Source organism: Melospiza melodia, assembly GCF_035770615.1.
Source record: "Melospiza melodia melodia isolate bMelMel2 chromosome W unlocalized genomic scaffold, bMelMel2.pri SUPER_W_unloc_1, whole genome shotgun sequence".
NCBI classification, from domain to species: Eukaryota; Metazoa; Chordata; class Aves; order Passeriformes; family Passerellidae; genus Melospiza; species Melospiza melodia.
In genome coordinates this window covers 3,854,446-3,878,251 of record NW_026948505.1, presented here as the reverse complement: position 1 = coordinate 3,878,251, position 23,806 = coordinate 3,854,446, and the positions used below count along the sequence as shown (strand labels likewise).

The 23,806-nt window shown below is 47.5% G+C and overlaps 1 protein-coding gene across 1 annotated transcript in view; it reads left to right on the top strand.

Moving 5' to 3' along the window:
* Positions 1-22,008, top strand: part of LOC134433074 (uncharacterized) — a 137,652-nt gene extending 115,644 nt beyond the window's left edge. The window contains exon 3 of the mRNA XM_063181968.1: positions 18,691-22,008. Within this exon, the coding sequence (XP_063038038.1) occupies positions 19,538-21,898 (2,361 nt within the window). The 5' untranslated portion in view covers positions 18,691-19,537 and the 3' untranslated portion in view covers positions 21,899-22,008. The remainder of the gene's footprint in view (positions 1-18,690) is intronic.
* The last annotated feature ends 1,798 nt before the right edge of the window (positions 22,009-23,806 follow it).

The following is a 23,806-nucleotide window of genomic DNA, read 5'->3' as shown; positions in this document are numbered from 1 at the left end:
TCTGGTTGGTCTGCACGGCCAGTACTATTTTACTAAAACAGATAAACAAGCATAGTAAAAAGAGCAATCCTCCAAGTATACACACACTGAGAAAAACTACCTTCTCCCATACATCTTTTTTGAAAATCTTTAGGTTTTCCCACCCACTGGGATCAAGTGTAGGAGTTTGTTCCTCATTATTTACACATGCTAACCTTTTTATTTCGTTTGAAATATTCCTAATAATTGAATTCTTTTTTTTTAATACTGCCTGGAGCCGGATAACTTTGTTTAACATAGATATTGGGATCCGAATTTGGCTTTTACAATTTTGGATTTTCTCAATTTCTATTCCACTTTGCTTGTTCTGTTTAATTTCTCCCAACAAATCATTATATATAGGAACTCCCAAACTTGATCCAATTTCTTTGGTTAATAAGAAAATTGGTTTTATCACTCTAGCGGCGCAGCTGCCAGACAAGATCAAATCTAGGGGTTTAAGGCTCCCCTGAAATGTGTTCCTAAACGGGTTTATCTCTTTTCCAGTACACTCATATAGATACTTGTAACAAACAATTTTTCTTACCATTTTCACCATTTCTTTGCTTTTTACTAGATCTGCTGAGCTTGTTTCAGCAGCATCCCATTCAAAGCACAACCAGGCTTCCCCTATAGGGCACTCTCCTAGGAGTGGCTGCCTAAAAGTGGCAGTATTGTATACTATCCAATACACTCTCTTATTTTTTTGATAAAAGACCAATTGGGAGAGGTTAACACAATCAGGGTTAGAACTGATGTGGACTCTCGACAAGGAGCTCACTTCCTCCTCACAGAGGGGTTGGTAGCATTCATTGCACGGCTCAGCTGGGCTCCCCTGAGCTCCACCAGCAATCAGAGCCATCAGTACTACCCTTCCCAAGAGTCCGGTATGGGTCATCTCACACAGCCTGCCCACCCGGCCTTGCCTCTTGGGGAACTTTACTGAGGAAAAGCTTCCAAGCTCTTTAGAGTCCCTTCTACCTGCTTCTCTGGTTAAACCTCTCTTGGTCTGTTCCCTACCAATTTTGGTTTCCCCTCCCAGGGGAGTGTTCTGTAGAGGATTAACCTGGAGTCTTTAGAAATAAATTGGGGAACTTAACCAGAATTACTTATTTACAGTCTTAAACTTTTTACCAACATAGTTTACACAGAACAGTCTTAAAACATTTTAAGCAATATTAGAACTCTTAACAAACAATTTTTTTCCCACACAGTTCAGTCTTTTTGACTCTTCCTTCTGAGAGTCAACTTTAAATCCTTTGGTCCTTTTACCACAGTGTACTCAGGTGATTTAGCTTGTGAAGCAGATGAATCTCGTCCAGCGCCGGGGGGTGAGAGTGGTGTAGACTCTGGTCCAATGCCAGAGGGGGAAGCTGATGTTGGATCCAGTCCCGTACCTGGGGGTGAGACTGGCCCTTTTATTCTTGTGATATGAGTCCAACCTTTTTCTTTGGTCCGCACAGCTGAATTTGTGATCAGGAGCACCTGGAAGGGGCCTTCAAATTTAGGCATTAACGTTCCCATAGTCCATGATTTTATCAAAACCCAATCTCCTGGACTAATGTTGTGAACTTTTGTGTCGAGAGGGGAAGTTTGAGGAAGGTATCCTTTCTTTCTAAGTCCCTCCAGAGTTCTTCCAATTATTTCTAAATACTTTCTGGTAGCTTCTTCCCCTTCCAGATAGTCTCCTGTGCTATAAGGTGTTAACAAGAATGGCAGCCCAAACATCATTTCATAAGGTGAAATTCTTATGTCAGCCCGAGGTCTTGTTCTGATGCGCAATAGCGCTAGGGGCAAACACTTCAGCCAATTCATCTTTGTTTCTTCAATCAATTTAGTTAATACATTTTTGAGAGTTTTGTTCATTCGCTCCACCCTCCCAGAACTCTGGGGGTGCCACGGAGTATGCAACCTCCATTTCATTCCTAAAGCCTCAATTATATTTTGTAATGTTTGGGACACAAAATGTGGACCTCGGTCTGAGTCTATGGTGTTCACAATACCATATCTGGGGATAATATTCTCTAGGATTGCTTTTGCCACGACTTGAGCTGTTTCCCTCCTGGTCGGGAAGGCTTCTACCCAGTGTGTGAGATGATCAACTATATCCAGTAAATATCTGTATCCTTGCACTGGGGGCATTTCAGTGAAATCTATCTGTATGCTTTGGAAGGGTCTCAAGGCTAATTCCCTTCCTCCAGGTGCTACTTTTCTCATAACTTTCTGGTTCACTTTTTGACAAATGATACACCCTCTGGTAACAGCTTTAGCCAGGCTATATACCCCGATGCATAGGTTATTTCTTAGGAAATGATCACATAGTCCTTGGACTCCCCAGTGAGTTAATTTATGTAGTTCTGTTAGCACTCTCCGAGCCAGTGCTTTATTCAAAAACACCCGTCCATCTGTAGTTAACCACTCTCCCTGTTGTCCTTGATGTAACTTTAAATCGTTTATTGCTTCTAATTCTTCTTCACTAAATATAGGTTCCTCCCCTTTTTCAGGTGTCATTTTTGTCTTCAAAATTTTTACTGGGTCCCCTGGTTCTAGAGCTGCTTCTTTGGCTATCTGATCAGCCAGTCGGTTTCCTTTAACTTCTAAACTGTCTCCTCTTTGGTGCCCCTTTATATGGACCACTGCTATTTCTATAGGTTTTTGTAGGGCCTCTAGTACTGATTGGACTAGGTTCTCATGGGCTAAGCTCTTTCCCTTTGAACTTAGATACCCACGTTCCTCCCATATTTTCCCAAATGTATGAACTGTCCCATATGCATATTGGGAGTCCGTATAAATGGTTCCCCGGTCCCCCTCCAGTAAGTCCAGTCCCCTTTTCAGGGCATATATTTCACAACTTTGGGCCGACCAGCTTGGGGATAGTTTCCTTTTTTCTGCAATTTGTAATGTTTCTCCATTTATAATGGCATAACCTGAAGCTCTTTTTCCATTTACTACCCTCGAAGAGCCATCTATGAATAAGCTTCTTCCAGTTGCTAGAGGCTGATCTTCCAAATCTTCTCTTACTTTTGTTTGGACATAAACCAATTCTAGACAATCATGTTCTAAATTCTCTATAGGCTCTCCCATTAGGAATTGTGCTGGATTGAGGGCATTTGATGCGATAAATTCTAAGTCTTTTGTATTCATTAGTATTATCTCATATTTTAATATTCTAGCATCGGTTAACCACTGCGGAGCTCTCTGTCTCAGTACTGCCTTGAGATCATGAGGAGTATGCACTTTAATTTTTCCCTGTAAGGTCAATTTTTGAGTCTCCTCTATCAGGATTGCAGTTGCTGCTACTGCCTGTATACAAACTGGCCAGCCTCTAGCCACTGGATCTAACAATTTGGAGATGTATGCCACGGGTTTCCTGCACCCTCCCCACTCTTGAGTGAATACTCCATAGGCTATACCTCCTTCTGCACTCACAAACAGGTCAAAGCCCTTCCTGAGGTCTGGTAAGCTTAGGACCGGGGCAGAAGACAATTTGTTTTTTAAGTTTTCCAATTGTTGATCATCTTCAGCTGTCCAAATTAGGGGTTCTGGATCTACTAGTTTATTATACAGAAATTTCACACTCTGTGTGTATTGATCCAACCATAACTTACAATACCCGAACAAGCCCCGGAGTTTTCTCACATCTCTTTTCATTTTTGGGGCCGGGAGAGCTAAAATACCTGAAATTCTGTCAGGGCTTAGTTTCTTATACCCTCCCCCTATTATGTGCCCCAAGTATGTTACTTCTGATTGCACAAATTGTAGTTTCCCTTGGGAGACTTTTAGTCCTTTCTCCCCCAGAAAATTCAAAAGTTTAATACTAGTTTGTCTGACCTGATCTTTTTCCTTTCCTGATACCATCAGGTCATCAACATACTGCAAGATCTGCACTTCTTGTTCAGGGACAAATTATTCCAACAAACTCTCTAAAGCTTGTCCAAAGAGATTGGGGGATTCAGTGAACCCCTGTGGTAATCGGGTCCACCTTAACAGTTGTCTCCTTTTTGTACTCGGGTCCTCCCATTTAAAGGCAAACCAATCCCTACATTCTGTTGCCAGAGGACACGCCCAGAAAGCATCCTTCAAATCTGTGACAGTGAACCAAGCATGTTCTCTTGGAATTCTGCTTAGGAGACTATATGGGTTGGGCACAACTGGATGTCTGGCAATGGTTCTTTTTTTGACTTCCCTCAAATCTTGTACCAGTCCATATTTCCCTTCAGCCTTTTTAACTGCCAGTATAGGGGTATTATGTGATGACATGCAGGGTTCTAAAATTCCCTCCTGCAACAGTTGCTCGATGACTATAGCAAGCCCCTTCTTTCCTTCTAGGGAAATCGGATACTGTTTAACCCGTATGGGTAAGGTATCATCCTGCATTTTTATTGTTATCGGTGGAATGTCTAATAAGCCTCTCTTTCCCCCCTCAGCCCATACCTCAGGATTTATTTCTGCAACATCTCCTTGAGACAGCTTCATCACTTGTACTACCGTCCTCCCTTCCCTTGGAACAATCCCAAACCCCCAAATGGACTTGCATATCCCTTCCTAACAAACTTTTTTCTAAGTTAGGCAGATAAAGAAAATTAGCTTTACATTGCCTTGAGTTTCCAATTATTTTCACTTCTTCAATCACCGATGCTCTAAATGGTCTCCCCTCTGCACCCAATACTTCACAAAATTGTCTCCCAATTTCTATACCTTGTGGTATTTTGTTGAGACAGGACTTATCTGCCCCTGTATCAACCAAAAATTCAAATTCCTCATTTAGGGGTCCCACTTCAAAATTTACCAAGGGCTCTTCTAGATGTTCCATCGGGTCCCCTATAGTAAAAAGCCCTTGACACCCCTAGTCCTCCCCCTTAAGAATCCTTCCTAAATTGTCCTGTTCCTTGGCTATTGCCTCATCGAGACTGAGCTTTTTACAAAACCTCCTGATGTGTCCTGCCTCCCCACAGTAATAACACGATCGTCCTCTCAAAGGGACTTCTTGAGGTCTCTCAACCCTTCGTGCACCGGTCAGTACTGGCCTACCTCTGCCTCCTCCTGGTGGTGGACTCGCCCACCCTGCACTTTCTCTAGCTACTGCAACCATGATCTTAGCCTTGGCCTTTGCTTTTTCTTCCTCCCTCCTTAAATACACCTTCAATGCCTCTTTTAATAACTCATTAATGTCCTTCTCTTGCCAATCTTCCATCTTTTCCAGTTTTTTCCGTATATCAGGCCAAGATTTGGTAACAAATTGGACTTTTAGTAGCATTTGACCTTCTGGGGTGTCTGGGTCTATTCTAGAGTACAACTGAAAGTTCCGCCTTAGGCGATTAAGCCAGGCAGCAGGAGCTTCATCTTTCTCCTGTGTACCCTCAAATGCCAATTGGGTATTAGTTCCTTTGGGAACTGACTCTTTGATCCCCCGTATTATCAAAGACCTATATTCCCTCATGGCCTTCCTCCCCTCCTCCTGATTAGGGTTCCAGTTGGGCTCTGTTAGTGGCAATTTCTGTTCACCTGTTGGCACCTGGGGTCCTGGACTGTTATCTTTCTCCCAAATTTTTATGCCAGCTGCCCTTATCATCTGGACCTCTTCTGGGGAAAATAATATACTCAGGATGGAATTCATTTCCCCCCAAGTGTAGATATTTGGACCTAGAAATTGATTCACTTGTTTGGCTATGCCCACTGGGTCCTCAACTAAATGCCCCAACTCTTTCTTGAATCCTCTTACCTCAGAAGCAGTTAGGGGAGCATTCACAAAGCCAACACCTCCCGCCACTCCTCCCATAGGAACCTCTCTGAGGGGAAAGAGTCTCTCTGCCTTGGAGGTCTTGGATCTGGTGCTACAGTATGGCCCATCTTCAGATGCCAAACTACTTTGAGGGACATCTGGGTTACCCTGAACTTTCTGCCCATCAGCAGGTGTATTTGCTGATAGCTGTTTACTGGGAAAGGAGGCATTTGTGTCCCAGGTAGAAGGAGGTAAAGGGACAGCAATAGGAGGGGGAGAAGAGCCTGAGTGTATATTAAGCGGAGCTGGAGAAGGGGTGGAGAATGCAGCAGGTGGAGTAGGCACTTGTGGTGGTGCAGAAGGAACTGGAGGAGATTCTGGGTTTATCATAGCTGAAGCTGAAGAGGTAGAAGGAGGAGTTTGAGCAGGTGGTAATGAGATGGCAGCCAGGGGAGGAACCGGACCTGCCATTTGAGGTGCTTGAAGAAGAGGATTATAAGGTGGAGGGGCAGAAGGAGGCAAATAATCCAGGGGGTCCCATCTTTTACTAGTTCTATCATCCCCTCCTTCATTCCCCATTTCTTACTTTGTACCTTACAAATTCGCACCCCTTCATCCCCAACAGCACTCTTTAACCAGCAAGCCACATACAATAATTGCTCAGGATCAGTATCCCCTCAAGCTGTCAGATAATTATTTAATTGTTGGCACATCCACTTATCCTTTGTCCCACACCAAGGCCATCCTCCTTGCACCTCTAATTCTGGCCACGCTTCCATACAATAATGGATCATTTTCACTTTATCTAATCCCTTCGTGGCCTCTATAGAATCCCATTTTACTAACAGTTCTCCTAAGGGACTACTAGGATGTATATCCCTCAGTCTCTTGCCGATCTTTTTACTATTACAACATCCCATTTTTCAGGTCTCAATAAAAAATCCTAAAGGTGCCTCTACTGACCGGGAATTTCAATAAAAAACCTTCTTTGAGGAGCTCCAGCCTCCTCCACTGAACTTCAAATTTACTGCCTGATGCTCAGGACTTTATACTGAAACAACTGCCCAATCTCTTGATTGCCCAACTTCCCAGCGTCAGGTCTTACATCTATCGGGACTTGAACACACGAAGCCTCGGCCAAGAATCCGGGTCGTGCCTGACACCCTCAGGAAAAACAATTGCCTGATTCTTTTAGTTCGCCTAACCCGCCAATTTTTAGGCTTCACCGTATCAGGACTTAAAAGCAAACCGCAGCCTCCTTCGCTGGGGTTTGTGCCTGACTCCTTTGTCAGGACTTACTTTGCCTGCAGGGCTTGTGAAACACCCGAATCCTTCTCGGGACTGACAAATCTTACTCGAATCCTTCTCGAGACTTACAAAAGTGCCTGACCTCCCTTTGTCAGGACTTTGGGGTGCGTGCCACTCATACACAGTAATTCACTCCGCACGCCCGGAGTGGGGGGTCCCTTTATTCCCCCTTGGGAGACGACTTCGCTCACGCTAATTCCACTCGCGTCCCCCTGTTCCTGGCCGCTTTTCTCGCGCAAAGTCAGAACCGCAGTACTGAGGGGTCCACTCTCGCTTCGAAGGTCCGGCTGCCGGCCCTCGTCTCACTCACACACACATGCGCACGTCTCCCACTCCCGTCACCGAGTTTCTCACCAGTCCGGTGCTCCGGTGCTCCTCTGCGTCGCTGTCCTGAGCCGGTCCCTCTGGTCCTGGTAGCCAGCTGTCCTCTGAAGATCCAAAATGGCCAGTCCTGAGTCCTCTTGCGGCGTGGCTATCCTGGACGAGAGCCCCAGCTGAAATAAACAAAAAGTGCCAGGAGACTTCTTCTCCTTTTTAATGCCTTTATTAAAAGTGATCAGCTCAGGATTGGGCGGCTCGACAGGTCTGCAGCATCCATCATCTCTCCCAGGGCGACTCAGAGGAGGAGGATATGCACAGCTCTGTCCACCAGGGGCAGAGCTGGGGATCAGATCCTCTTGGGAGCCTTTTGGGTCTCCAGATCCCATAAGATGGTACCTTGGTCCGACTCTCCAAGACCTCCCAGTCCTGGCCCGGGGGATCTCGAGGACAGGGTGAGGAACGACGAAGGTTTCCCGCATCTCTGCAGGCCCAGCGCCCTGCTCCTCACATCCAGACATCACTCCAGTCTCTCAACTCTTATTTGGCTCGTTGTTTTTGGGGTCTTCTCAGTACAGTAGAGGACCATGCTGCATTGGTCTTGGAGTCACTTTGCATAACCCCCCCCCACCTTCTCAGGTGTCTTCACTATGAGAAAGGTACAACTTAGCCTCGGGCAAGGCTCTGCTGATACAAAAGGAGCGATTAGCCTCAACGACCCGTGATTACAATAACAAAACACACAGAACTTGGGCAGGGCCAGTGGTCTGGCTGCCTTTTTGAAACTTTTTATCATAAAAAAAATATTAACCGAGTTTTTGTTCATAACACCCTTTGTTGGTTCCCCCGCGCTCCGGCAACCCCCCCCGGGAAAGTGTGCATGGAGGCTGCCGGTGCCCGGTCTCCACAGGCTGCTTTTATTTTTCCCCAGTCGGTGAGTTTGTGTTGCGATTGTTTCCCGATATTGCTTAAAGCTTTATTCGGTTTCGCTCGAAACTGCATTAATTCTGCTCTCTCGGTTTCCGAGTCCCAGCCGGGCTCGGTCGGCTCTTCCGAGCTGTCTGAGCAGCTGTTACTTGACTCTGAGGCGGAAGCTGACTGCCGGTACACTTCCGGCGCTCCGTGCCGTTTTGTTCGGCTTCGACCTCGCTCCTCCCTTTGGGGGTGATGCCGCTCCCTCCCCCTGGGGTCCCCCCGCCTCCTGCCGGGGGAGGTCCTTACCCTATAAGGACCTAATTTGGATAGAGCGCTCTGATTGGTCTTACGCTCCTCCGCGGGGGCCGCCCCGTCTCCCCGCTCGCCCGCGCATGCGATGTTAAGCACGCTGACTCCGTTTCCGCCCCCCGCCTCCTCCCTTCCGCCCTCGCCATGTGGTTCGGCGCCATTTTTAAACGCACATGGCGGGGGCGAGTTTCTACCGATCCCGGCGGGGTCCGACAATCCGGCCTCGTTCCGCGCCTCCTCCGCGAGTCCCTGCCAGAAGCATCGCGCGCACTGCTCTGCTTCTTGCGCCGGACCGGCGGCCGGTGGGGAAGAGACGGATAGAGAAACCGCGGCTTTTTCGGACGGTTCCGTGGGGGGGCTAGGACCCGGCGGGCTCCGCGGGAAGGTTGGGGGGTCCCCTGGGGATTCCGGGGGGTCTCCTGGGGGCTCCGGGGGGTCTGGGCTCGGGCTCGGGAAGGGGTGGAAAGCGCCCGGCCCCCGCGTATTCCCGCCTTCAATCCGATCGCTCTCAGAGGGGGTCTGCGTCGCGCCCCCCACCCCCGGCTTTGGTGTAGCTAATAAACGTATACGCGCGGCTTCCCGCGTCTCCTGTTCTTCTAACGTCTTGTGTAGGGCCTCTTCTACTTTCCCCCACGCTTTGAGGTTTTTACCACTGCCTGCGGACTTAGAGTCCTCTGCTGAGGCGGCAGTGCACTTCTCCCGTGCTTCCCAATATAATATATTTACCGGACGTTCGATCGTCCCCAGCTCTAGGAACCTTGCAATAGCAAGATTAGAATTCCTGAGCTCACCTTTAATTCCCCATTGCTCATGAGCCTGACTTACGACCTTCGCTGTGGCTTCCATTGTCCACGCTGGTCCGGGAGGTGTCCCCACCCGCTGTGGTCAGACCTGCTGCCAGAGCCGCCGTCCTCTGTCCAGGAGTGTCCCCGTTCGCCGGGCGCAAGCCGATGTCCCGGGTCCCGGCACCAGAATGTTGCCTTCTATATCAAGGCAAGCGACCTGGTTCTGAGGTACAGCTCGACAGCCCACTCTACAGGGCTGTTCGGGCCAATGACATACGCAGACACCAATGTGGTGGACGGTCAAAAGGCGTTTATTACTTCTTCTCATGGGGTCTTATAGTCTTAGGGGTCTCTACGTCAAAAGGGGTTTGTCTTCCTTATCTATGGTTAGTAGGGAATGGAAAAGTACTGGGTAAGGAGTGGAAAGTTACTGGCTTCAGTGGGGCCACATTCCTATGTTAATTTCTTATCTATGAGTAACTGAGGGTCTTATCTACGGGGAACAGAGGGTTCTGGCTTTCCGTGACATCGCGGCAATCTTCCGCAGCGCCTCTTCCCTAGCTACCACATCGCGGGTGGCCGGCTGTCTCCTAAAAATCCTTGATATGCAGGATGGCTCCCCGACCCAAGGTGGGAACACTGCCCAATTGGGCTGGTTTGATAGTTCCAAGTGACTCGTGCAATCTGCCATCCAGAAGCGGGGCAGGTGAGTTTTTTTTGCCAGAGAAAGGGCCGTGGTTTGTGTTTGGGGGCCTGTGGCTGGGAGTGGCCAGCTTGCTCCTGAAAATCCACGATACGCAGGATAGTTCCCAGACCCAAGGTGGCATCAGTGCAAAGTCTGGCTGGTTTGATAGTACCAAGTGGCTCCTGCAATCAGTCATCCAGAAGCGGGGCCGGTGAGTTTTGTTTGCCAAGGAAAAGGGCCGAGGTTTGTGTCTTGGGGCCTATGGCCTGAAGTGCCAGTCTGCTTCCTGAAAATCTACGTTAGGCAGAATGGATGCCAGACCCAAGGTGGCACCAGTGCCAAGTCGGGCTGGTTTGATAGTACCAAGTGGCTCCTGCACTCTGCCATCCAGAAGCGGGGCAGCTGAGTTTTGTTTGCCAGGGAAAAGGGCCGGGGTTTCTGTGTCGTGGCCTCTGCCTGAGAGTGCCCGGCTAGCTCCTGAAAATCCACGATAGGCAGAATTGATGCCAGACCCAAGGTGGCACCAGTGCAAAGACGGTCTGGTTTGATAGTAACAACTGGCTCCAGCGATCTGCCATCCAGAAGCGGGGCAGGTGAGTTTTTTTGCCAGTGAAAAGGGCCGTGGTTTGTGCTTGGGGGCCTGTGGCTGGGAGTGGCCAGCTGGCTCCTGAAAATCCACGATACGCAGGATGGTTCCCAGACCCAAAGTGACACCAGTGCCAAGTCAGGCTGGTTTGATAGTATCAAGTGGCTACTGAAATCTGCCATCCAGAAGCGGCGCAGGTGAGTTTGGTTTCCCAAAGAAAAGGGCTGTGGTTTGTGTTTGGGAATTATGGCTGGGAGTGGCTGGCTCGCTCCAGAACATCCACAATACGCAGGAGGGTTCCCAGACCCAAGGTGGCACCAGTGCCAAGTCGGGCTGGTTTGATAGTACCACGTGGCTCCTGCAATCTGCCATCCAGAAACGGGGCAGGTGAGTTTTGTTTGCGAGAGAAAGGGCCCGTGGTTTCTGTTTGAGGGCCTGTGGCTGAGAGTGGCCGGCAGGCTCCTGACTATCCACTATACGCAGGACGTGTCCCAGACCCAAGGTGGCACCAGTTCTAAGTCAGGCTGGTTTGTTAGTACCAAGTGCCTCCTGCAATCTGCAATCCAGAAGAGGGGCAGGTGAGTTTTATTTGCCACGGAAAAGGGCTGAGGTTTGTGTCTGTGGGCCTATGGCCGGTAGTGGCCGGCTGGCTCCTGAAAATCATTGATATGCAGGATGGTTTCAAGACCCAAGGTGGCACCAGTGCCAAGTCGAGCTGGTTTGATAGTACCAAGTGACTCCTGCAATCGGCCATCCAGAAGCAAGGCAGCTGAATTTTGCTTGCCAGGGAAACAGGCCAGGTTTGTGTCTGGTGTCCTATTGCCTGCAGTGTCTGGGAACCATCCTGCGTATCATTGAAGACCTAAAGCAGATAGCCTTCTAGAAGTAATGGGTTAAAACATGGAATGTGAGGCCTGTAAAGCGGGGCCTAGCACTAGAACACACGGAGAAAGCACAGCACTAGGAAAACAGAGTAACAAATTAGATAAGGGGTAGAGCATCATGACAGGGGAAGAGATAGGTATAGGAGAAACTAATGGACTAAGCAGGTTTAGAGCCAGCAATGTCGAAACGATCCTAAGGGTTTTGCCAAACCACGGGATCTAAGCCAAACACACCGGGAATTGACCAAATTAGGAAATGAGTTCAAAAGTTTAAAGAGGAAGACTCATCGGAAAGACCCCGTCTATGATGAAGGCAACAGGAACGACCACCTGAAAATTCCCCAAAAGAGATGTCTCCACCTGCGCTCCGCCCACGCTCCGCCTACACCACGCCCCATATGAATATGCATGATTATGTACCTGATCTGATGTAATCCTATACCCAAAATTGTATATAAGGCTTGCTTTTGCTATGTGAACTCAGAAATCCATTTTGTGATTTCTCCGACGCGTCGCTAATAAAATACCTCCTGCTTAATTGACTTAAGTTGAGTCTGATTAGGCAGTCACTCTGCCTGTTTGGGGCAAAATTCGGCATCATTTCTGGCGAGCCAGCCAGGAGGTATGGCACCAGACAGGAGATCCAGGACTTGAGGGGTCCTCTCCGAGCCGGGTCCGGGGTCGGGACCCTCGGGCGCCCCTGACTAACGTTTGTCAGAAGAGACTCCCCTTCCCGGACCAGTGCTCTCGGTGGACGAAGAGTACCCTGCATCTCCTGCTCCAATTAAGAGGTATTTAAATTCTTTATTGGTTTTAGAATAAAGCGCTTTTATTGGGAAACGGGGGTCAGACGTGACCGCCCGAAGGGAAAGCTGGGGGACGCCCCAGTAAAGAATCCCAGGTTTGCTAGCATTGGGTTTGCTAGCATTGGTTTTGCTAGCATTGGTTTTGCTGGGGTTAAAAATCCCAGCTTCGGTTAAAATTAATTGAAGAAAGAAAAAAAAAAAAAAAAAAAAAAAAAAACAGGTTACAGTCCTGCCGGAGGGAGTATTTGTTTATCTTGGTATCTTCGATCTGTTTTTACTGTGTGGGAACTGTTTTAAGCACTGTGCACTGTGTTATAACACTGTGAATCGCTTTCTGAGAGGTCTGTCAGCCAGGGATCCTTTTGTGTCTGTTCTATGTGCCTGTTGCAGAATCCTGCAGGAAATTTCTTGTCGCTCTCTCTGTAATCTTTTAGAAAAGACTAAGTTGATAGACGTCCGGCAAGGAATTTGTCACCCCCTGCAGTTGTTATACTGTCTACAGTTGTGATTGCATGAGTCTGGCAAACCGGTATCTCGCGGTCAGTAGGCGACCTCTCGTGACCAAACCTGGTAAAACAGTCTGTTCTGACATGAGACCATAAGGTAGGAGCCTTTCACTGTACGGGTGTGTGTGTGGAGTGAGTGAGACGCAGCATTGCTGCGAAACGAGAGCGGAGTCTCGATCCGCATTTTCTGGACGAAGCGAATGGAAATTGTGTGAGTGAAGTGTTAAGGGATATTGGCATATAGTACTTGTGGAAAAGAGCACGAATACAGATAATAGCCATGGGAAGCCAACAGAGTAAAGATATAAATATGAAAACCCCTTTAGGATGTATCCTAAAACACTGGAAGGACCTGGGAGGGATTCCAGGGGGAAACATAAGTAAGAAGACACTTCTTAAGTATTGCACACAATGGTGGCCCCTGTACCGTCTTGATGACGGAGAAAAATGGCCACCGGAGGGGACAACTAACTATAATACCATTTTACAACTTATGCTCTTCCTTCGGCGGCTCAATAAATGGGATGAGGTAATATATGCAGACATGTTTTTCACCCTAAGGAATAAACCTGAGTGGCAAAAGGAATGTGGAATTAATGTAGCCCCTCAGGACCCCCTAGTATTGGCTTTGGAAAGAGATAAGAAGGGTCCGAAGTCAAAGGACCGTTGCTGTGATGCATGCAGTATTGGACAGCAGTGTCTCAAGTTAACAAGGAGAGATAGTGGAAAGGAGAGCGAAATAAGCTTGTGGGAATACCATCCATTCGCTCCCGGGCGGGAAGGGCCCCTTCCCAGACCAAAAGAGGAACAAGGGGATCCTAGCCCATTAAAGGAATTGGAGCAGTGGTGGAAATCTAAGTTTGGATGCAGCCCTCAGAAGCTAGACAACGGCTGGGAGGAGGGTAGCCCATCAAAATCGGGGATTAGTGAGGGAAAGGGCAGCCCTCAGGAACCAGGTAGCCCACAGGGGTCGGGGAGCTATGCTGACAGCCCACCCAGACTGGAACTTCAAAGGGAAGAAGGCAGTCCGTCTGGAGTAGAGAGCCGGGGGGAGACACGCAGCCCGCCCGAGCTTAGTCCATATGGGGATAGTAACACATCCAGAAATGGGGGTGACTGTAGAATAGAAACTAGCACACCAAGGACTGGAGTTTGCAGGATGGAAACCAGCACGCCAAAGGCTGGGGACAAGAGCGGCTCATTGGGGGGCGACGTCTCTGAATTAAAATATAGTAAGGGGAGTGGTAATGTGACATGCGAAAAGGAGACAGAGAACAACTCGCAGAGACTGAGTATAATAATACAGATAGAGGATAAAAGAGATGGGAAAGCAGCAGAGGACGAGAGGGGTAGTAGCCCGGGGCAGGATAGGAGCCGACAGATATTAGGGGGACGACAGACCCAGGACGGGAGTCGGACGGACTGTGTAATAGAGATAGGAGGTGAAAATGAGGAACTGGACATAGAGGCACAGGAAGAGGACCCCGGGGCAAGGACCAGTCACTCGTATTATACCAGATCTGTGGCACGAGGGGAGGTAAAGCGAAGAGAGGAGGGGAACCATACGATAGCTCCTCTCCGACAAATTATGCCAATGGTAGGGGAAAAGACTAGAGTAAAGGTGCCGTTCTCAACAAGTGATTTGAACAATTGGAGAGATGAAGCAAGAAACTTCAGGAGGAATCCAGAGGGAGTAGCAAAGAGGTTTGAGCTAATGGCAAAGAATTTAGATATTGACTGGGAAGATATAGAGGTGATGCTGTCAGAACTGACAGATACAGAAAGGGAACTCGTATTGGAAACAGGAAAACGACATGCCCAAGTATTGTCAGGGAGACTAGAGGATAATTTCCCCAGCAGTAAACCAGAATGGGACCCGGGCAACGAAGAACACTATCGACGACTGGTGCAGTATAGAAAGCTGATCGCGATGGGCCTGCGTAATGCGATCCCTAAGGCTATCAATTGGTCGATGCTATATGACATTAGGCAGGGAAAGGATGAGACCCCGTCAGAGTTTTTGGATAGACTTAGGGCAGCCATGAGACAATACACACCCCTGGACCCAGCAACGGAAGAAGGGAAACAACACCTGTTGGGATTAATGATGGGACAGAGTAACCCAGACATTAGGAAGAAATTGCAAAAACTTGAGCATCCAGAAAATAAAAACCTGGAGGCCTTGCTGAATGAGGCATGGAAGGTATATAATAATAGAGAAGTTGAGGAGAAGAAAAAAGAGGACAAGAGGATAGCCCGAGTAGTGGCTGTGGCAGTAGCAGCTCAGAAGACAGGTTACCCGGAACCTGGAGCCAGGGGTAGGGGTAGAGGCTACCCGGTGAGAGGGGGAGGGAGGTTCCAACCCCACCCAGCTAGAGTGGGGCCAGATCAATGTGCATACTGCCTACAGACTGGGCACTGGAAACAAGAATGCCCCCAATTAAAGAAAAGGCTAATGGCCACCACTACCACCACACGGCAAGAAAGTGAATGAGGGGGACCGGTGGGCCATACCCTAGCAGACCCACTGGTTAAAATGGAGCTAGGGGAAGGTAAACAGGAATTGGACTTTTTGATTGATACGGGAGCGACTTTTTCGGTTTTAAATCAACAACTGGTACCTAAAAGTGATGAATTTGTACAAGTTATGGGAGCAACAGGCCAACCAGAAAAAGCTTACTTTTTGAAACCTATCAAATACAAAATTGGGAAACAAATGGGAATTCACCAGTTCCTGTATTTGCCAAATTCACCAAAGCCTCTATTAGGGAGAGATTTATTGGAGAACTTGGGAGCCACAATAAAATTCAATAAAGACAGATTGGAATTTCAAGTAAACGATGAACAACTGATTACAGCCCTAAGCCTAACAATCAGTTGTGTGGAACCCAAACCTGAGAACCACAACTTCGAGCGAATCCTGAGCAAGACTTATCCGTTAGTATGGGCCACGGATATACCTGGAAAATCAAAACGAGCGACACCGATTGTTGTCGAACTTAAGGTCGGGGCAAGACCAGTAGTAAGAAAACAATACCCTCTGAGGATAGAAGACAGAAAGGGAATTGAGCCCATAATCAAAAGGTTTTTAGAACTGGGATTATTGGTAGAATGTGAATCGGATTTTAATACACCGATCTTGCCAGTAAAGAAACCTAATGGAACGTATAGGCTTGTTCAGGATCTGAGGGCAGTAAACGAAATAACCAAGACATTACACCCGGTGGTTGCCAATCCATATACACTTTTAACCAGGCTAAAGGATAGCCTGGCTTGGTTCACCGTATTAGATTTGAAAGACGCATTCTTCTGCCTTCCCTTAGCCCCCGAGAGTCAAAAGATTTTTGCCTTTGAGTGGGAATCAGTAGATAGGGGGAGAAAGACCCAACTTACCTGGACACGGTTGCCCCAAGGCTGGTCTAACTCGCCCACAATCTTTGGGAATCAGTTAGCCAAAGAATTAGAACAATGGGAAGGGCCACCGGGAGATGGCGCCCTCCTGCAGTACGTAGACGACCTCCTAATAGCGACAGTGACGGAGGAAGAATGCATTGAATGGACTATTTCCTTGTTGAATTTCCTGGGCTTAAGTGGATATCGAGTCTCTCAACAGAAAGCACAACTGGTGCAAAAGGAAGTGGTGTACCTGGGATACGAAATCTCCAGAGGGCAGCGATCCCTGGGAGCAGCCAGGAAAGAGGCCATCTGCCAGATGCCCAAACCAGAGACGGTGAGAGACCTGCGTGCCTTTCTGGGGATGACAGGTTGGTGTCGGCTGTGGATCTATCAGTATGGGATACTCGCTAAACCACTATATGATTTGCTGAAGGAAACCAAGAATGTCCTAGTTTGGACTCCTGAGGCGGAAGGGGCCTTCAAGAGACTGAAGCGGGAGCTGATGAGAGCACCAGCCTTAGGTCTCCCAGATGTGTCAAAACCATTCTGGCTATTTTCCCATGAGCGGCAAGGGATGGCCCTGGGAGTCCTAGCCCAGCAGTTGGGACCACACAAGAGAGCTGTGGCCTACTTCTCCAAGCGATTGGATGAAGTAAGTAAAGGATGGCCAGGCTGTCTGAGGGCAGTGGCCGCAGTGATAATTAACATAGAAGAGGCCAGGAAGCTCACGCTGGGCCAAAAGGTGACTGTGTTAGTATCCCACACTGTGTCAGCCGTGCTGGAACAGAAAGGCAACCATTGGTTGTCGCCTTCCAGATTCTTAAAGTACCAGGCCATCCTGGCTGAATCAGATGATGTAACCATTCAGGTAACTAATATTGTGAACCCAGCTTCATTCTTAGAAGGAAGAGCCCCAGCAGAACCCATCGAGCATGACTGCCTGGAAACAATTGAAGCTGTCTACTCCAGTCGCCCAGATCTCAAAGAGGAGCCGTTCGAAGGCGCGGACAACTGGTTTTCGGATGGCACCAGCTTCGTGAAGCAAGGGGTAAGAATGGCTGGCTATGCAGTCACCACTACAGAAAGGGTAATTGAGTCAAACCCCCTGCCTGCAGGGACTTCAGCTCAAAAGGCAGAGCTGATAGCTCTGACCCGAGCCCTGGAATTAGCAGAGAACATGCAAATTAATATATGGACAGACTCTAAATATGCCTTTTCTGTCGTACATGCTCATGGAGCCATCTGGAAAGAAAGAGGACTGCTGACTACACAAGGAAAAACAGTCAAACATGCAGAAGAGGTTCTGCGACTGCTGGAGGCGGTCCAACTCCCAACACAGGTGGCCATAATGCATTGCAAGGGACATTTGAAAGGCAATACTATTCCAGAAATAGGGAACAGGAAGGCAGATACAGAAGCTAAATTGGCAGCCGCAAGAAATAGGGAAGCGGAAATAGCGGCCCTAATACCAGGGGAGCTGGATATCAATATCCAGCCAGATTACCAAGAATCAGATCATAGATGGATTCAAAAGAATAAGGGCAAAATACTAGAAAATGGTTGGGGTCAATTAGAAACAGGACAGTTAGTGATACCAGGAAACGTGATGTGGCAGTTTGTGAAGGCAGAACATGAGAAGGCCCATTGGGGCCTAGATTCGCTTTACCAATATTTGCAGACCAGAATAGCAGGACCAAAATTATTTACTACTATAAAACACGTTACGTCCCAGTGTGAACGGTGTCTGAAGAACAACCCGAATACAGGAACCAAAGTACACCAAGGAGCTATAAGCCGAGGTAAATTCCCAGGAGAGGTATGGCAAATTGATTTTTCTGAACTCCCAAGAAAAGGGGGGTTTCGGTACTTGTTGGTATTAACTGACACATTTTCTGGGTGGCCTGAAGCATTCCCCTGTAGGACAAATAAGGAAAGAGAGGTAACTAAAGTACTGTTGAATGAAATTATTCCACGGTTTGGGGTACCGAAGAGCATTTCTTCGGATAGAGGTACACTTTTCTGTGCAAAAGTAGTGAGAGCAATAAGCAAAGCATTACAAATCAAATGGCAATTACACACACCCTACCGTCCACAGGCCAGTGGGCAAGTGGAAAAGATGAATCATCTTATCAAACAGCAAATTGCTAAAATATGCCAAGAGACTAATTTGCAGTGGTATCAAGCTTTGCCTATTGCTCTGCTGAGACTGAGAGTCAAGCCAAGATCGAAGGAAAAATTAAGTCCTTTTGAAATTCTGTATGGTAGACCTTATGCTATGCAAGTTGTAAATGGGGATGTCATAGACCAGATCGGTAATCAATACATTTACGATTATGTAATTGCGGTGGGGAAACAGTTTGATAAGAATGCTACTGTGATGATCGAGCACCAACCTAAGCAACCTGATTGTAAATTGCATCCGTTTAACCCCGGTGATTGGGTGTATGTTAAGAATCTTTTAGGAAAACCCCTACAAGAAAAGTGGGAGGGACCTTTCCAAGTGCTGCTGACTACCTTCACCGCGGTTCGGATCAAGGAACGACCTACGTGGATCCACTATTCACGGGTCAAGAGAGCTCCGGAAAACAAACAAGAAGAGCTTAAACCTGCCCTAGATGTACAGACTTCTGAGTCAGCTGACTCCGCAGGATCACGTGAGAATCCAACATAAACTAACATTGACTTTGCCAAAACCTTTATCTATCATAGCAGAATTTAATGCCGAAGCTAGAGCTGCATTGCGTAGCACGCCAATACAGTGGATAGGGTGGGTTGAAACATATAGTCAACAAGGACCTGACCCACAGGACCCTATTCACGATCAGCCGTGTTTTGGGTGTGGGGAAAGAAATTGTGTGGGACTAATTGGATTTCTTTGTGGAGGTTGTGATAGAAAATTTTGGAACGTACAAAGTTGTTTACTGGACCTCCAATGTTATGAGTGTAGCTGCAAAGAAGCAAGGGAAAATGACGACTATTTGGCCTTAGAGAAATTCGCCAACAGACCCATTTTAGAGGCTAGGGAATTGTTTGAAGCTCCCGAACAAATTGTATTAGGGTGGTGCCATTGGAAAGTACACCGCTGGTTACAATATTGTTTGAAACTTAGTCGTTCCAAGGTTTTATCGACCCGCTGCTATTCTTCTCTCCCACGACATCCACTAACAAGTGACCAAATTGGACCCTTTAAAAAACAAAGAGATTTAGACACTGAACTAGAAAAGGTTATTTTACGGGTAGAACAAATTCGCATCAAACAACGAGAGCGCCAAAAGAAACAAAATTGACAGCCAGACATCATGACCCCGACTCCACCTCAAACCTTTGCAACTCTGATCATTGGACTCTCGATAAGTATAGCTCTTCCCCAAGACCCTTCCCCAATAGACCCATGGTCTCAGGCACACCAGTGTATCCATCCAGAATTGGGAATGAGGAAACTCTATTTCGAGGTTTATGCCTTACGTAACAACCAGCCATTTCCAAGTGAAACATGGGAGCGGCTCTCCATGGTAGCGAACAAGGGAGACCAGATTCAGGTTGGGTGTCGAGAGCTTGACCCGGTAGAAGGACCGGTAGAAGGAAAAACGAGGCGACTAGTATTAACCATTCAACCCTCGAACCCAGACTCTGAAAATGACATAATCACCTATAGTCCAGTGAAGATGGGCAAGCCCACTATTTGGACTCAGCATAAGGGCCCGATTTCATGTCAGTGGGCTGATTTCAGGGGAGATCCACCCGGGTCCCAACCCCGGACCTCGGTAATTTATAGAGAGGATTCGCTTGGGGAACTACGTCCCCAGAACATAACCTATAACCCTCACCCCCTTCTCCATCTTCCGGGAGAAATTGTAGCATCTAGTGGCCCAAAGGAAGGGAAAGCACAGTGTGAGATGGCATTCAGATTAGATCAGGCAATGATGTTCACGTGTGAAAGAGAATCGAAGACACTGAGACAGGGTTCTTTCTTCCCTAAGCGTAATGGTGCATATGAGGTGGGCGTGATCCCATCAGATCCGGATGTAAACTCGACCCAAGAAACCATCCTACCAGTGGAATGTAAAGCAGTACATAACCTAACCTTTATAGGGCCTCAGGTGATAAGAAAATCTAACGAACTAAAATTGTTGTTAGACCCCACTTATTCCCTGAAAAAGGTGCAAATGAACATTCAGACCGATATTACTTATTTGCAAAAGGATTGCCGACCATTTATACAGCAAAGCCTTAAGGGATGGAATGCATGGTTAGCGACAAGGTCTCATCACAGAAGAACAAAAAGAGATCTAAGTGGGTGGATTGGCACCGGATTTGGCATAGTAAACACAATAGATCAAGAAGTATTAGTAAACAAGTTAAGTACCGTCACATCAAGCTTAGGAAAGCTTAAGGTGCCCCTCAGTTCATCCATGTTTACATTAGCTGAAACACAATCACTAGTGGTGAAATTACTAACCATGGTAGCAAACCATACTGCAGAGGATTTTGTGAAGCTCGCTGACTACACAGGGGAACTTAGCAGAGACATTGCACTCGCTATCCAATGCTCTCAGACGCAACAATGGGTGCAATCAGTAGCGGCAGGAATAATGAGAGAAGGAACGTCAGGTATATTACCTCAAGAAATAAGGGAAACAATATTAAAGGACAATCATACTACACAATTTGAGCGGGACCATCAGGCTTGGTGGCAATTAGTGAACTTCACTTATGAGCCTCAACAGGAACACATTGAAGCTTATGTTCTCACCATTAGTGCGGCAGAGGAAAGAGCTATCTTTCCCATCCTCACCCTAGGGACAATACACCAAGATGCCATTGTCAGGCCAATAGACCATAACGTCTGGGCCAGTTATGATTACACCAAAAATAGGTGGCAATCGGTTAGCACAGAAGCATGTATCCCTAGAGGACAATTAGGCTATGTTTGCGAAAATGCTGTGGTAGAAGCCGAAGATTTATGTTTAGATGCTGAAAATAGTGTATGTACCTTAGAAATGCTTCCGCATGATAGAACACAATCACAAGTTTACTATATAGGAAATGGGTGTGCTTGCGTAAGGACGGCTTGTGACAACGTCACTATAGATAATTGCCAAGAAGAGACTAACAATACTAACTTTTGTGTATGCAACTTTGCCAAGATCGTAGGTTGTGATTTTCATTACACTGTCCCAATAACTACCCAACAGCTAATTAACGCAAATTTCAACCTATATCAAGAGATATCGAAATTACAAATAGGGATGGACGTCAAGATTCTTAAAGCAATGCTTGCACACCCTGAAGTAAAGAAATTGGTGCAAAAGGTGAATCAAACAACTAAACGAATGGTATGGCAGATCGAACACAATTCAGAGAGAATAAAAAATGTCCTGACCAAAGTAGAACAAGTAGGCCAGCATCACTGGTGGGACATCTTTACAGGATATTCCCCAACAGCTACACAGGTCTTCCATTACCTGGTGCACCCAATGCTAGTAGTAATTGGAGCTTTGCTGTTACTAACTCTTATAAACATTTGTTTGTGGTGGAGACTCAGGAGCATAATGAAAAGGACCCAAATGATTTGGGCAATGGTACGAGCCTATCAACGTCCTGTGGGACCAGAACTTGACGAAAGAATTCGTAAGTTACAAGAAAAAGGGGGGAAATGAAGCCCTAAAGCAGATAGCCTTCTAGAAGTAATGGGTTAAAACATGGAATGTGAGGCCTGTAAAGCGGGGCCTAGCACTAGAACACACGGAGAAAGCACAGCACTAGGAAAACAGAGTAACAAATTAGATAAGGGGTAGAGCATCATGACAGGGGAAGAGATAGGTATAGGAGAAACTAATGGACTAAGCAGGTTTAGAGCCAGCAATGTCGAAACGATCCTAAGGGTTTTGCCAAACCACGGGATCTAAGCCAAACACACCGGGAATTGACCAAATTAGGAAATGAGTTCAAAAGTTTAAAGAGGAAGACTCATCGGAAAGACCCCGTCTATGATGAAGGCAACAGGAACGACCACCTGAAAATTCCCCAAAAGAGATGTCTCCACCTGCGCTCCGCCCACGCTCCGCCTACACCACGCCCCATATGAATATGCATGATTATGTACCTGATCTGATGTAATCCTATACCCAAAATTGTATATAAGGCTTGCTTTTGCTATGTGAACTCAGAAATCCATTTTGTGATTTCTCCGACGCGTCGCAAATAAAATACCTCCTGCTTAATTGACTTAAGTTGAGTCTGATTAGGCAGTCACTCTGCCTGTTTGGGGCAAAATTCGGCATCATCATGGATTTTAGGAACTAGCCCGCCACTACTGTACATAGGACCCCAGACACAAACCTGATCCCGTTTCCCTGGCAAACAAAACTCACCTGCGCCTCTTCATGATGGCAGATTGCAGAAGGCACTTGGTACTATCACCCCAGCCCAACGTGGCACTGGTGCCACCTGGGGTCTGGGAACCATCCTGCCTATTGTAGATTTTCAGGAACCAGCCGTCCACTACCGGCCATAGGCCCACAGACACAAACCTCTGCCTTTTTCCATGGCAAAAAAAACTCACCTGCCCCTCTTCTGGATGGCAGATTTCAGGAGGCACTTGGTACTATCAATCCCGCCCAACGCGGAACTGGTGAAACCTTGGGTCTGGGAATCATCCTGCGTATCGTGGATTTTCAGGAGCCAGCCAGGCGCTCCCAGCCATAGGGTTACAAACAAAAACCACGGCCCTTTTCTCCGGCAAACAAAACTCACCTGCCCCTCTTCAGGATGGCAGATATCAGGAGACATGTGGTACTGTAAATGAAGCCCGTCTGTGCACTGGTGCCACCTTGGGTCTGGTACCATCCTGCCTATCGTGGATTTTTATGAGCCCGCCGGACACTCTCAGCCAGAGGCCCCGACACAAAAACAATGGCCCTTTTCCCTGGCAAACAAAACTAGGTGCCCCGCTTCTGGATGGTAGATTGCAGGAGGCATTTGATACTGTAAAAACAGCCCGACTTTGCACTGTTGCCACCTTTGCTCTGGGTACCATCCTACGTGTCGTGAATTTTCAGGATCCAGACGGCCACTCCAAGCCACAGGCCCTCAAACACAAACCACAACCCTTTACCCTAGCAAACAAACCTCAGCTGCCCTGCTTCTGGATTGCAGATTGCAGGAGCCACGTCGTACTGTACAACCAGCCTGACTTGGCATTGGTGACACCTTGGGTCTGGAGACCATCCTGCGTATCATACATTTTCAGTAGCCAGCCGGCCACTCCCGGCCACAGCACCCAAAAAAAAACCAGGGGCCTTTTCTCTGGAAAACAAAACTCAGCTGTCCTGCTTCTGGATGGCAGATTGCAGGAGACAGTTGCTACTACGAAACTAGCCCAACTTAGCACGGGTGCCACCTGGGGTCTGGGAAGCATCCTGCGTATCGTGGATTTTCAGGAGCCAGCCGGCCACTCCCAGCCAGAGGCCCCCAAACACAAACCTTGGCCCGTTTCTCTGGCAAACAAAACTCACCTGCCCCTCTTCTGGATGGCAGATTTCAGGAGCCAGTTGGTCCTATCAAAC